The sequence below is a fragment of the Antrostomus carolinensis genome, unplaced genomic scaffold (assembly GCF_000700745.2).
Source record: "Antrostomus carolinensis isolate BGI_N321 unplaced genomic scaffold, ASM70074v2 scaffold17714, whole genome shotgun sequence".
In the NCBI taxonomy this organism is placed as follows: Eukaryota; Metazoa; Chordata; class Aves; order Caprimulgiformes; family Caprimulgidae; genus Antrostomus; species Antrostomus carolinensis.
In genome coordinates this window covers 34,733-50,733 of record NW_010311600.1, presented here as the reverse complement: position 1 = coordinate 50,733, position 16,001 = coordinate 34,733, and the positions used below count along the sequence as shown (strand labels likewise).

At 39.7% G+C, this 16,001-nt stretch overlaps 1 protein-coding gene across 1 annotated transcript in view; it reads right to left on the bottom strand.

Annotated features, from left to right (window-relative positions):
* Window positions 1-5,716: 5,716 nt before the first annotated feature.
* APBB2 (amyloid beta precursor protein binding family B member 2) overlaps window positions 5,717-16,001 on the bottom strand; it is a gene marked incomplete at its 5' end in the record, with an annotated part of 41,703 nt that continues 31,418 nt past the window's right edge. The window contains 6 exons of the mRNA XM_010166788.1: window positions 5,717-6,227; window positions 6,978-7,157; window positions 7,954-8,069; window positions 8,580-8,663; window positions 9,743-9,830; window positions 12,066-12,180. Of these exons, the coding sequence (XP_010165090.1) occupies window positions 6,060-6,227; window positions 6,978-7,157; window positions 7,954-8,069; window positions 8,580-8,663; window positions 9,743-9,830; window positions 12,066-12,180 (751 nt within the window). The remainder of the gene's footprint in view (window positions 6,228-6,977; window positions 7,158-7,953; window positions 8,070-8,579; window positions 8,664-9,742; window positions 9,831-12,065; window positions 12,181-16,001) is intronic.

Here is a 16,001-nt window from a genome sequence, read left to right as displayed (position 1 = left end):
ATAGTAATTTTTAACAGGTAATTACACTTTAAAGTGAATGCAGCTCAGCTGCATGAGGCTGATAGACTGCTGGGGGAGTGAGGTCAAAAAAACTATAGTTTTTTGCTATAGACTTTGAAGTGACAAGCTAAAGCATACAGGCTTTTCCCCCCATGGCCTGCATAGATCTGTAAGAATTCTCAATTTCAAATTGAATTTTTTAAAGTGAGACTGCATGCTAGATACCATTTTTGTAACTATTTAGAGAGTGTGACACATGGAAAGGAAGCCTTGCACATTTAGCCAGTCAGCTCACCTTTCTTTCTAAAAGTAGGTATGAACTTTTGTACAGGCAACTGGCTAAGTATACTAAAGCCCATATGTGCACAGGCTTTCTAGTACTTAACTCCTCTGGTTTCTACTCAGGTGTGCTTCAAAATATTAACACTGAAAAGTAGATAAAATATTCTCATGCTAAAAATACCAAATTATCATCATAATGTCTTGTCAGACTGTAGCACAGCTCGTAACTGCTTTTCACCAGCTTTCTTAACACAAGCAGTTCTTAGTTAAAAAGAGCTGCTGCTGTCAATGTAAAACATTTTTATATATGTTAGTGCTCGTTAGCTGAATAATGACTGAACACAGAGTAGTCTGTCTGTCTTTGGAAAGAGCTGTGAGCTTCTAACCTGCTCCCTCTTGCTAGCAAATATAAAATAAAATAACTGTAAAATATCTACAATTGTCATAATCTGAGCAGAGCATAAAAGGGAAACAGAAGTACTTTTAACAAGAAAGCAGTATCATTAACAAGAAGGTTAGTTAGTATTTGATTTAGTATTAAATATGGGCAGTAATAAAGAAGGAAAATGTCAAACAATAACATATTTAGGTTATACTGTTGTAGAAATTAAGCAAAGACAGCATAGCCATATAGAAAGAAAAAGGTAGCTGTGGCCCAGAAGAGAAATTTCCCTCTAGGCAATTATTTAAGATATTGGGTAGAGTGCTGCCAGTAGTGTCAGCGATGTGGTGTGGAATCTTAACCTATTTGACATATGAGTCTGTGTTTAGACCCATCCAGAGAAAATGTTTTAACATCTCTTTTATTTTCCTCACCCACACCAGCTGGATCAGCACTACCTTTAGAAGAAAGGATGTGAATATTACACCAGCAGTGTAGACAGCTGGCTCTTGTTCATCAGATGAATACTGCTGTTTCACTGAATTGGTGACAATTTCTTCTAGCATTTTAATCTGAGCCAGCTGTCCTATTCAGAGGCACCACTCACCTGCTGTATATCCCTGTGAGTAACCCCGTGCTCCATACCTTTTCCAGCAAAATTTTGAACTCTGTGCGTTCTTGTTTCTGAACAAACACCAAGGATAGATGTAGACCTGTGTGCTTGCAGTGTGCAGAACTGGAAAAAAAAAATCCCCATTTTATTTCAACACCATCTTGGAGGAGAAGAGATTCTACATGTTAGATAAAAGGAATGGAAAGTAAGGAGATTTCGGCGGTTTTATCAATATCTTTGCTAAATGCTTATAAGAAACTCAAGAGATTCTGTAGCCAGAAAACTGAATTCTATTTTTTTTTTAAATCAAAATCTGGATGATTCATTTATTAAATGTAATTAAAATTACTTGTGAAAGAACATACATTTGTCTGATGACAACATTTCTGGGCTACTTATGTAATAACACATCATGTTGTCCCACATGTGCCTCATCTTGCTTTCAGGAGTTTGTGTCTTTGAAATGTTATGGAGGCTAAACCAGTTAGAATCTTGATGTCTTACCAAGAATATCCAAGAGCTGGTAGTGAAGATTTTGATCCTGCAGGTCAGCAGCTTGCTTTGTATGCACCAAACATCCCATTGTGGCAACATCTGGGACTGACTTCAGATGGCTTGTAGGTAGAGGCCTGTATGCTCAATTAAAAACCCAGTGACTTTTTACTGTATTTTATGTAACTAATTGTCTTGAATCCAGTTTTGTATTTGTAATTTTCAACTAGAAACTGTTGATTCAGCTTTCCAGATACAAAAGTGTCCATGGTACTGCTATTGCCTCTAAACAACCAGTATGTTTTTCCCTCCCCTCAACCACAATTGGGAAGAAAATAAATAATTTCCCAGTTTCATTGACCAGTAACAGTTGAGACAATCCTTTTATGCAGCTAAATTTATTCTCTGGACAGATTACATTTAAATGTGGAGAAGTGGTCAACAGCAGGGAAAATTGTCCTTTTCCAGGTCAATCAGGTGGTTTATGTAAGACTGAGCTCTGCTAATAAACAGTGGGTGTGTTTCCTTCTTTCTTACTGCTGTTAAAATAAATCATACCTGCTTTTGCTGACTGTACAGCACAAGTTTTAGCAATGTATTAATTAATCTGCCCAAGAAAGGAGTAATGGGGTTAATGGTAATGCTGAAAGGCTGAGCTGTTGAAATAAGAAACTTCTCTTTTCCATGTGTGATTTACTAACAATTTTAGATCCATAGTTAAATGATCTACAAAATGCTTGATAAAATAAAAGGGATGTAGAACTCTTAGTGACACAGAACTGGTGTAGGCTATTGGATACAACACAGGTTTTCTGCCTCTGTCATGAAAGGGCATGTTGTTTCAGTAGGGACAGGCGACTGCACACGAACTACCTCACTAAAAACTCACTTTACTGTGAGTAGATTCTGTGCCCTTCCGTGCAATTTCTGTTACTCCTGTTTCACCACCCTGTAGGTGGCCTCCGTAGCCTTGTATCTCCCACACCCCCCCTTGCTCCCCTTCAAACAAGATAGTAAGTGGCTTAAATAAAACCTACAGCCAGCACTGCACATTTCAAAAGAAAGGCTTTTATCTGTTAGTTGTTGACTGTGGATATAAATCTCCTTGCTTCTGCAAGGGAGCATATTAATGACATGACTAACATGTGATACTTAACCTCTAACTCACTACTTATATTGAAAAAAATTAAGAAATCAGCTTTGCTTTACATGATTTTTCTACAGACTTCAATAAAAATGTGACTACAAATAATTACAAAGCCTGCCTTTTTTTAGGCAACCTATAGTATACAGAGTGGAGAATGTTACAAGAGCACGTCCAGTAAAGACAATACATCAACATAATAATGCAGGATATTTCAGTAAAAATAGAATAAATAAAATAAAAATATTTTAAGCTGTATTTAACAGGTTAATTTAAAATATGGCATCAGACATACAAGGCATAGTGAACATGGCTGCCTGCCTACAGAATCACTAGGTATTGTAAAAAAATGCATAGGTAACTGAAGGGTCGCTATAACATCAACTGAAACAGTGGCACTTGCTCAGACACACATACCCCATACATACTTTTTTGGCCATGGTAAAAAGAGTGTCTTAATATATCGTTTAACAAAAAATAACTGGCTTTGCAATATTGGGCTCTAGTTCTGCAAAAACCTGGGTGGATATTTAATCTTTTGGAGAATACGGAGCTCTACTGAAGCAAAAAGGGCACATACAGCCAGACCATTAAGCACACTACTTAAATATTTGTAAAATCAACAACATTTTGTTAACAGACACAAAACTCTTAAAACATATATTGGCAAGTAACCTACGGCTTTTCACATACCTTTCTATATTTTCCTCCTTCCTGCAACTGCACAGTTTGCTAGTGAAAGCTAACTAGATGTTCATAGCCTTGGCAACACGCATGGAGAAGAACCTTTACATTGCTGTTGCCAAGTGTTGGTTTAGTTTAAAGAGTCTGCATCTCTCTTGGGGGGAATCCGCACCGTGCAGATGCAACTACAAAATTTAATGATACTGTTTAAACTTCACTGCTGAGAACAGCTGCAAATTCCAAATCCTGGCGTTTCCAGCTGGAACTTTAAAAAGACACAAAGTATTTTCTGTAATTTAAAACAAAATAAAGTCAAAGTTTGAATCACTAGTATGATGAAGAACAGGGAAGCTTTTATCTCTTAACTTCACGATCCCACCCAAAGGCACATTATCAGCCACCACATTTTGCCAGCGGTTGTGATAGGAAGTAAGTTTTTACACTGCTCCTGGTAGATGTCAGTGGGATCAGTACTGGAAACTAAGCAAGCATGGATGGAAGCTGCTGTCTCCATGCTTTGTCATCTGGCTTCCTAGTCAGTTTAAACCACTGGCACTGCTAAAAGGAGCGCCATCTCCTCCGGCGATGTGTTCTCCCCGCCTGCTTGGCATTAGCAACCTCTCCTCCAGCTGTACAAGTAATAGAGCTGGTGCAAAGGAGGTGGCAGGGAGGCAAGGCTGGGGAGGGGAAACAATTGCTTCAGTGCCTGGGGTGCAGAATTGTGGTCATCAAGAGAGTTGAGATGGGTGGAGGATTCCTCAGGTATTCTAGAGTGCTGAGTTTAATTACAGTAGTTGCACAGCTAGCCTTCACCCGACACCTGCTCATACATCAGGCTGAGTGTAATGATTTTTCTGCTTTTTTCAATGCAGAAATTTCTTGAATCATCATTCTTTTCCCCTTGTGTTCCTAAGCTGCTTTGCCCAGGTGTTGCCGCTAATTTCTTTAAACAAGGAAAAAAAATAAAATTGTTTATAACAGTCTCTTGCATAGTAAAATTAAAAAAAAGAGCTCTTGTAGTAATAACGACAATGTTCTTTTAAAACTGCAGTATGATCAGATTTGCAGACTTATGAGACAGTTACAGTTTGGAACATATCTATAAATGGAAGCAAAACATTTTTAACACTAGCTAAAAATAACTTTAATGTTCCATTTCCAAAATTTGTACCAATCTGCAGGTCTAGACAGAAGATGGCAATGGGAGAGGTTCAAAATGCGTAACTGCATTTGAAAATTAGCCTGAGGTACAGTTTTGAGGGGCAATACTGGGCTGACCTTGCCAGGGTCTGCAGTAGTGTGTAGATCAAAGCAATGAGATGAAGCCTTTGGAGCAAAAGCACTGAAATCCAATTGTAACACCTGAAGCACTGTTCTCTTAGAAAACAACTCTCTTCTTATTTTGTCACAAGAGCATGAAAAGAAATTTCATGGGATTTTGTAAATAAAGAGAAACACAATGGTTCTTTTTGTGGCGTGTTAAGTATTCAGCAACAAACTCTGAGGGGAAGGGGGAATTGTGCAACTGGACAGTGAATTGAACATTTCATCAAACACTTGTATGGATAAGGTATGGAACGTTTTAGTCTCTGTAAGAGTTTTAAGAAAGTAAAATTACTGACTAGTTCTTTCTTACTTCTGATTGGTGTGAACCCTGTGTGAAACAAATAGTATTTTTGATGAATTAATGACAGATTTAAGAGAATAAATTTAACAGCTAACAGGTGCATTTGTATATTTAAAACTGAAAAGCTTCAGTGGATTATCCTGCAACTCAGTTACTGAAAACACCTCTGGATTTTTCAGCATTGGTTTGTTATTAAACACTATTCCTCTCCAAGATCATAATGTATAACCAGGAGATGAAATAATGACACCATGATTCAAAGGCATGTCAGGGAGATGGTAAAGTGGCTGCTAGGCCAATGCTGATAAAACAATTTAACAGGTGTAGTTCTGTAAAAAATAAAACTTGGTATTTAATCTACAGTAATTGAATGGTAGCTACCACTTGGTACCTATTCCAGTGATGAAAACAGAACAAAGTGCTGTAGGATTTAAGATTGGGTTGTGACAAATCCAGCTCAAGACAGTGAAACTATCAACTTGGGCATCATTCACTCCAAGGACTTTAGCACGAGTTCACTGGGAGGGACGTGGCCGTATTATTTTTTTTGTGTGAGTTTAAGTAACGTTCATGTATTTACAATCAACCAACCTTCCATTGCTCGTGATGTAACTCACTGACAGCAAAAAAATTATTCATGCTTCTTTTCATATCACACGATGGTGGCAAGAACGAGAGAACATGCTTGTCTAACATTGTTTCAATAAGGGTAAATTCTCTGAAGACAAAGCATCAGCGATTTGAAATGGAAGGCCAGACATCACCAGTTCATTTTCCTTAGTGTAGCTACTGTTATCTTCACTTAACTGTTAGGAAAGTCTTCTCTCTTATGCAGCTATGGCATCTCGGTGACCGGGCGTTTCTGTTTCAAAGTGTCAATGAGGGACAAGACTCCTCTTTTTACGTTCGTTGTAACTCTTCTAGTCACCGAGTCTGCGGGAGGTGGGGGCGGTCGAACTTTCTGCGATGGAGGTCTGGCTACCAAGCACTTCTGATACCGTAACTGCAACAAAGCAAAAGCATTCTGCAATCCTTACTGTATCCAGTACTTGCACAGAGCACTTGAAACAAACTTCTAATACTTTCTCATGAAATACAGTCAAACCTCCATTTTGGCTGTGACAGACAGCCCAGCTGAAGTTAATGGGACATTGGTCCGTCAATCTGTGCGCAAAACTGTCATTAGCACACAGCGGATACTACATCACACCAACAGCCCTGGGAAAACTGAAAAGTAAGTTTTCTGTGCTCAGCTATTCTTGAACAAGGATTATTTTCACTATGTTGTCACTGGGTTGTATAGCTCAACTCCGAGCAAACTGATTTTCCAGCATTAGATAACTTGCATAGTGAAAAAAAAATTTCTAACTTAACACAGCTGTTGCTGAGGTTAGGAGGGAAGGTGATTAAAGGGACATTATTCACCGAAAAAGTTTGGGTTTTAATTGATTAAATATAGCAGAATCCCAACTCCTATTTGTATCTGTTCTGTCTTAAAATTAGATGTGGTGCTTGAATTGCAGAATTAGAGGTGCTGTCTTGAATTGTAGCTGTGGTGCTTAGGGACATGGTTTAGTGGTGGACTCAGCAGTGTTAGGTTTATGGCCGGACTCAATGATCTTAAAGGTCTTCTCCAACCAAAACAATTCTATGATTAGTACGACTGCAAATTTGGAAAAACGACTAAAAAATCGTCTAAAAAGACGATGAAAAGCCTAAGTGCTGTGAGGTGCCTTTGAAGAAGGTCACTTACCATACAAGCAGCCTGAACAGCTTCTGATACATTGCCTGCATTTGGTTCACACCAAAACACGTGACACTCAAAGTGTTGGTTTCCTGTATCCATAATGAAGGCAAATGTGTGAACGTCCTTCCCTACTCCCATGAAGGACAGGAACCGCACACGACACTCCACCATTATTTCCTCTTCATTCTGGTTATGAATCGAATGAATGACCATTACTACTGGATATTCTGTGGAACTTCACTTTCAATTTTATGTTGATTAAATGGGGGGAGGACACACTGATGCAGTATTGTGGAGTTCTTTTTATCTATCTGCATACACCCAGCGTGCTCAGGCCTGGGCTGGATCTCCCCTTCTAGGCTCTTGCCAGATCAAGGCTTTGAGTGTTAGCACTGAGCACATCGTGCATTTCAAGCACTGTTTGTTTTGTGGAGAAACAAACCAACATGGCTATCGTGACTCCAAAACATGCTCCTCTGTTACTGGTGCGTAGAGGCGCTGGTCTAGTACCTCATCAACAGACACATAAAAGACATTCTTTGAAAGTTTAATTGTATTAATCTCTACAGAAAATGCTCTACAAAAGGACAGTGATGCGAAACACAGATTTTAATACTACTCTTGGCTTCCATACCAAGAATAAGGTAAATACAGTTTAGAATTTAGGATTGCTACTTAGGGCTTAACCTACAACATTTTAGGCTCAGAATACCTAGAAAGGATACTACTGAGTTTGTTTTAAGTATCTAATAAATACTTATAATAATTTACATTTCTGAGGATGTTTGGAATGGTAAATAAAGCTGAAGCTGATACAAGCAGTAAGAGCCTCTGCAGATTCAGAGCCCTAGGAAGAAATAAAATGCAAAATAAGCAAGTGAATTCTAGTACAAACAAACTCTTTTTACTAGTGTTTATGTGTTCCTGGTTTTCAATGCTCAGATTATGTTAAACATGTTCTAAATGAGACAGTCTGCCTTACTCTTTCATTGATGACCGTGACAGTAGCATCAGCAACATTCATGGTAACTGGCATCCAGTCTTCTTTGCTGGAGGAAGCCATTAGGCTTTCAATGGCACTGTTCAGGGTATCCATTCCTAAAACAAAAGAAAATGTGATAATGAAAAAGAAACACATGCATTAAAGTAGACAGTAACAAAATATTTGTTTTCACATAGTAGTACAGAAAACAGATTGTTTTGGACTCATTAAAATGAATATAATGATGGAAGGAAGAGTTGTGAAGTTGGTTTTCTTCATCTGCAAAAACAAAACAGGTGCCTCTGGCTTAGAGAAAACAGGATCACCTTGTTTAGCTGCTGCACCCTTCCAGTTCTTTAGGGCCCTTTCATTAGTAGCAGAGCTCATATTCAGAGAAAGGGGTAGAAAGAAACTCTGCCTTCTTGGCAGGTCCCAATATACTCTGGCTGCAAAATACATGTTCAAATGGGGCCCTGAACTAGATGTCTTCCTGCCTGACCGTGTGACTGAAACACAAGAGCTGCCACCCTTTGAAAATCATGCATTTACACTTGGCTAGCAGGGTCCATCCGTTAGAGCTTATGCAAGGTACTTGGGAAGTCACTTGTACAGTAAGTGTTACATACCCACAGGTTTAGCTACAGGTAGCATGCCCAGGTACTGGACGTGGAACTTCTGTACCAGTTCTGTCTTTGGCGTTGGGAAATCTACTGCATGGGAACAAAAGTCAATTTCTATTTATAAGCATTCACAGCAAGACAAACCAATTTCATCAGAAACAGAATAGTTTACCCAGTAATCGTCCTCTGAAGGAACTGATTTTATTAAAACACATTTTCACTCCCTCTGACAAGAACAATGCTTAATAATTTCTAAAGGAATTAAGGAGAACTTTGCATCATCTAATTCTTGGTCTACACCAAGAATAAGGTCACGTTATATTGCTGTCATATTAAAAACCAGAAAATATAGATGAATGTGTCTCTGAGATGTACAGACCTAAGTTTCACTGCAGAACTATATAAAATCTGGAATCTGTTTTTAATACCATCCCTGTTAATATGTTAAACCGTCTATGAGTAATCAATACTACTATCTGAGCAGACAATTACACAAGTTGATGTATGGATTAGGAATAAGATATTCAGTATAAACTGGTGGCTCTAGGAGAATGTAATTTTCTGTAAAGCTAACACAAAGTATGTTTGTTCTCCTGGAATATTTTCAAAATAGCAGCTATTAAGCTATTAAACTAATAAAGACACGCAAAGGCAACTTTCTTCTAGCATGCAGTAGGGCGTGCAAAAGACCCCTAAGTTTGATGACAACCCATTTGCACTCCTTGCCTGGAAGCTGCCAAAATAGATGCCGGAATTTAGGAGTCCTCCTCCTACAGCTCCTCTAAATCCAAGTGATTAACTGGAGTATATTCTGTTTTTATGGAAGATTTGGCCAACTTGTGCAGTCTCAATTCAGAAGGTATTTTGATATGAAAAGGACAATACACGCGAGTAACCACAAATAAGTAAAACTGCGTTTGCAACATCTGTATTTCAAAATGAAAGAGGAAATGCACAAGTTGACATAACTGAGCAGGACTCCATTACTGACAACACAACCAATAAAAATATTTAATTTAATACAGTAGCAGGTTCAGTCAGATATGGTAATTGAAGACAGGATTGCACTCTTGACCCAACATGCTCCATTTCTGGTTAAAAGCAGCAGCAGAAATGAAACATACCAAAGCCAGGACCATCCCAAGGATACTAGCTGTAACATACAGTACCTTGCAGAGGAACATCAAGGGTGACATTTGTCCTATCATGCAATGAGCTGCAAGCCATAGCTTTAGCATTCTTCCTTTCAGCCATAATCTGAAGAAGATAGTAATAACACAGTTTAAAGAAATATATAGTACAATAGCAGCTACAAGTATAAATTTACTCCTATTACAACCCTAGTTTCTGAAATCTGAAATGTCAGAAGTGACGTGACTAAACAAGCTATTCTTTTTCAATAATAACTTTAATTTTCCTCCAGTTTATTCATCATTCCTTAACTGCATAAAGAACTTAAGCAGTGTCCAAGCCCAGATGAAAGACAGATGGAGGAGGAAAAAACCTCTAGCCATTTGTATCGACAGTAAAACTGCAGTGAGGAGTAATATACCAAGAAATACAAATATTGAACGCACAGAGAAGAGTGTTCATTATTCTTGTTCATTATTCATGTTCCTCTCTGATCTACCTTCTGCTGTGCATCATTTTTTCCTCCATTTTTACGTTTCTTCTGGATTGAAAATCCCATCCAAAATGCAACCTGTTCCTCCCCAAAAATGTATAATATTAGCAAAAGAGGAAAAAAGAATCAACTTCAAAATAATCACTTTGGATTATTATTCCTTACAAATATATGACTGAGAAGTGACCCAGGGAAGCTAACAAAGGTTTTCCAAAGCTCATATATGAAGCGTTGCTATCTGCTTCTTTACACTGCAACTGTTAATTTAAACTATAAAGGTAAGTAGTGTTACAGCACGTGACACTTGGTCTGAAGGTGCTTCTATCAAATTTATCTTTTTTTTTAGGTTTTATATTTTGAAAGTATTTTCTGTTACAGGACACGTGGTAATATTCCCCGAGGATGAAAAATGACACACACTATAGCTTAGGAAGACGGCCTGACTCGGTGAAGAGATCCAGTGTGTCAGTTAGCACATGGCAAGTGCTTCCCTGAATCAGGATTATGCCTACTGCAGAATTACAAAGGAACGTGCTCTATTTAACACCACTACCCTGTTTTATTCTGTGTTACTATTAGCTATGGTTTTAAATGCTCGGGTGCTCTCTTATCCAAAATTAATGCCAGGAGTTTCACATCACAGTTACATACGTGACAGCTCTACTGCCTTTCTGATACCCCTGTCTATAGCTACTGTGACAGAACCACAGAATCGCAGGGCTTGGAAGGGACCTCAGGAGATCATCCAGTCCAACCCCCCTGTTAAAGCAGGTTCCCTACAGCAGGTTGCACAGGAAAGCGTCCAGGTGGGTTTTTTAGACTATACAACTGGCTACAGAGGGGAATTCGACATCACTGATTCCAATCACTAATGTGAAGACAAAATGTAAAAAGCAAATGATGGGCAAATCAGCAGGATTTTAAGACCTGAAAGTTTCGTAACTAGCTTTTGTAGAAGAGCTGTCTCACAAGAAGGGACAAGTTACACAGGGATAACTGATAAAGTTATTCATCCCCATGGCCCACTTTTCCAGTAATGCAAACAGATGTGTTTAAGGAAAACCAAAATGAGCAGAATAATATTTTTAAATAGACAGATGCAGCCTCAAATCCACCTCAATAAAGGAATATTTTATTCCTCAATAAAAGAATAAAAACCAGTTTCAAGTAGATTGGTTTAACTGCCTCTCTATAAAGGATTTCAATCAGATTTGTCTGCTGTAAAGGATGTGCTGCCTTGCTACAGCTACATGAAATGACTGCACAGAGGACACTCATGAACTGCTCATGCAAGAAAACCAAAATTAATAACCAGGGAATGGTGGCCAATCTGTAAGGTAAAAAGACTGAAAAGAACAATCCTTTCCAGTATTACAGACAACATTACTACAGGCAGGAACTAAGATCCTTTAGTAGCTGTAATCAGAGCAGCTTAAACCCCTTCTTCATCCTTTTTTTTTAAGTGGCCAGAGTAACATTAGCAACTGTTTTCCTGCCTGTCCTGCAGGATAATACCATTGAACAATACCATTCAAACACGGTCTGATTTATTTACCAAGTTTAACATCATCATTTATTATTAATTGAAGCCGTGTGTTCTTTTTCCATTTTGAAGCTGCAGCTTCTTCATTATTCAAGAAAACCTTCAGTCTCTATACACACTTGTCAAATCAAAAGCACATATCATCCTCCTCAAAACTAAACGCTCACCCTCCCATTACTCCCATCCATTCACGTCCTTTCCTTTACAAATTCTCTACACTGTTGCTCATTGCCAGTGACATAAACTAAGTAACAGCGTGTACAATTCCTTATTGTATGTTTTAGGCTGTAAACAAATGAATGCAGCTGACTTTAAATCCACTTACCTTTGAGCAGATTTCATGTAAACTCGTGGCGATGGCTTTTGCGGGTGTGTCACATCGAAACACATGACATTTCAGAATTCTTGTGTCTTTGTCTCTTGCCACATAAGCAAAGTCTCTGTATAAACAAAATAAATTGACACATTAGAAACAAGCAAAACTAATTAAGGCAGTAGAATCAGTAGTATCTCCAGAACACCAAGTCCTGCTTCAATTTAACAGGTGTATGTCTTGGCTGTCAAAGAATAAAACACATGCCTTAGACAAAGCGGATCTACCAATGTAATAAGCTGCATATCCATGAAACACGTATCTAAACTTTGTATATATAATTAAAGAGTTCATGACACTTTCCTAACCCTGGCAACTTGCTAAATTTACAACCCATAATTCCAACTGCAATTGTAAATACACAGGAAAATTTACTCAAATATTTTATTGAAGATGAAGTAAGGAGAGAATTACAGATTAAAACAGAAAACACATGCAGCTCTTAAATGCTAAAAATGTATGAGAAACAGCATACAAGAGTCTAGTTAGAGAAAAACCGTATTTCAAAGGACTGTATGAAGTGTTTAAAATATGCACATAGTAATTAGAGAACTGGTTGTGTAAGGGAGATGTGAACCTGCTGAGCTCTGCTCACACTAATTGGCCTAAATTTCTGACCTTATTTTTCCAAAAATTAAATAAAGCTGCCCTACAACAGAGATTTTTGCACTGTACTGGCTAATCACACAGCATAGTACAGCCTTCTAGCATGGGTGAGGGAAGTGCCAGGATTATATTTATTTGTTCTCAGGCAGTTTAAGAGTTGGAGCTCTTCTGAAAAAGTCAAAGTGGCATCATGAAATGAGTCGGGAAGGAGCCTGGCTTTGCCTGGGTCCCATCCTTGCTATACCAGACTCCCTGGTCTGCACCTCCGTTTTTTTCATGTCCTTTGAGCAACCACAGCCCACTCCTACTCTGTGACTCTCCCACTATCTCCTGGGGTTTCTTTGGGACTTTGCATCCCTAGCAGAGCTATGCTGAGTAGCCAACTAGACTTAGACCAGACAAGCGAAGCTGGAACTCCCAACAGCTTCTTACACTTGAAGGCCCTTTTCAGTGCCTTTCTTTTTCACATATAACTAATTACCAGCAAGATCCCAACTGATGAAGAGATAGGAAGGATATTCCAGGTGGACAAAACCCCATATTGTCCATCCCCTCCTAAATCACGGGTTTTATATACAGGAATACTTCAGTTCACAGTAAAGTCTGTAAATATCCCGAGCAGGGTTTAATGCAGCACGAATTGCCAATTCCTTTGTTCATTTCAGATGCCCACTGAGTTAGGAATTTTGCACTGAAGTTATCCAGGGAGAAGCAGAGACTGTGGCTGATAGATGGTTGGACTTGTAGCTCTGTAGGAGATATGAACATCGTCCTGCAGTTAAGTACCTTATCTGTATTTAATTAGGCAGCACTAGATTTTGTCATTAATGAGCCCTTGCAAGGAAAGGGGCAGCTGCCCACAGCCTGGGCTGCTCAGTGACAGGCACAGGTTGTTCCTCTGTTTAACTGCTTTGCAACCTGAAAACTGAGGAATAATACTTTAAAAAAAACCCCAAAACTATTGAGAGCTGAGATGTAGAAACAATTCCACATGACAGAACCATGCAGGAATACAGTGAAGCTGGAGGGACCTCTCATCTCACTGCGTCCCAATGTGATGGCACACATCAGGGCATGGCAGAGAGACAGGAGGCAGTGGGGCAGCACGTGGGGTGTGCTGTCACCTGAATCCTTCCTGCACAGGGAATACAGCCCACAGGCTGCATCGGCTGTGACGGGCTGTAGCGCTGCCCCGCCAGCATGTGTAACACAGGCACCCTGGGGAGGGACAGTGCTTCACCCAATTGCTAGTGACTTGCAGTAAAAATCCCAAAGCAACAATCCAGAAAGGTGCTGTCTGTTACAGAAGATGCCCTGAGGTTTCCCAGCTCCAGCCTGACCCCCAACCACCTTGGCTATAATCTGCAAAAGCTTTTTGGCACATTGTTCCCTTTTGCTGCACCACAAGTTCATGGAGGTGCTGAGTTCCAGCTGGAATCTTGCTCCTAAAGAAAAGCTGATGCTTTTTGGCTCATCTGTACATGTGGGAGCAGTAAGTGAGGAACTTCCAGACATCCTGAGCATTTGGGATTTCTATGTGTCTTTTAAATGCCCTAAGTTTCAGACTTCACATTTTTGAGTCCAAATACCTTCCCTTACCAGTATTTTAAATGCAATACAAAAACACTGTTCACTTAACAGACATGGATTTGCTACCATAACTTCGTAAGATTCCCTGCCCTTTACATGCAAGAAAAGCTTGCTGGCAGTGACCATCACTGCAGGGTAGCAAAGACAAATAAACAAGGAGACTGCTGTGCACATCTTATTATTGGATCAAGGTCTGTTCTTTCAGAGTGCAGACATAACAGCTGAAACCTGTGATCGCATTAACTCAAAATAACATTGAAAGCCATCTGTGTGACCATTACATGGCTATTTATTACCATTTACAAGCATTTACCTTGAATCAATACTATTCCTTTGAGGACTTGTAAACAAGTGATTTACATGTTCCTTTGCAAGATGATCCTAAGAAGAACATCCTGTGGTGTTCTGCCAAGTTGCTTGCACTGTACAGAAACCTGTTTGAATAAACAGAAACCTGCACAGCCCCAGGAGCATTGTACAATACCAGGACTTCTAATTATAAGGCCACCACCTTCAAGGATCTTCTCAAACACAGAAGATAACTTGCCCCTTCTTTTGGCCCTACAGCTATCGGTTAGAATCTTCTTTTATCGTTAATAAAAACTAAGATGGGACAAAGCCACCAAAGCAAGTCATCGGGGCTTGGAGGACATAACATGCTGCCAGCAAAACCTATTTGTAACAGCCCAAGAAATTGTGGTCCAACCTTTGATCTGGCAATGCCCTGGGCACCACGACTGCCCCAATAAACTACCGTGCTTTTCTGTAGGAGATCATGCCAGACAAGGCACCCCCACTGTGCTGCCAAGTCCCTGATGCATGGACAACCCCTGAGGCCACATTACATCTCACCCTGCAGAGTTTATCTGAGACCCAGCTCAACTGCAAGGATTTCCAGCCTTAAGGGAAACTGTAAGATAATACTAAATGTGTTTAGTCAGCACGTTATCTCCCAGTGGGGGCAGGACTCAAAGGACTGCAGAGATAAAAATAAGACAAACAATTAAAACTGTTTTAAACTAAAGACTGAATTCTGTCAGGATCAAAGATTTTAGTCATAAAGGAACACATCTCATAATTATGCCCTGTAAGTGGGAAATGCCTTAGATTAGAGTATTTTCAACAGCATTTTAAAGGCAGAGAGATGGACTGGGGCAGCCTGCTGAGTCCCACTTCTCTCACAAGCATAAATTTACTTTTCTGATCAAAGGAGACCAACGTGGAGGGCAGCGCTGACATTTAACGAGCTCCTGTGCTTTTTGGTAAGAACGTTTCTCTGTTCCTGGGAGGCTAATGACAGCCAAATGAACAAGCAACCACGCAGAGCTTGGCTCAGTAACCTCTCTGAATGGTAAGACCTGTGGTGAGGACAGCAAGGAGAAGTCTGATGAGTGTTATGGATGCAGTATCCATAGAGGGACGCTCCAGGTGACAAAGGGGCTCACCTGCCACTGTAGTCCTGCCACACAAGTGCCTGCAACACTGCTGTCCCTGCAAGAGGAGGATGACAACAGTCCTGATGAGCCAGACCTGCTCTGCACTTGCCAAAGGGCAGATACTATCCACAAAGATGTTATTTTTAGTCAAAGTGCAATGTGTTAATTTTCTGACGAGGGGAGCTGGCAGCAACCCCACCTGTAGGGCACCTCGTGCTCCTCCCCACAGACTGCTGCAGGACTTTTTTTTTTTTTA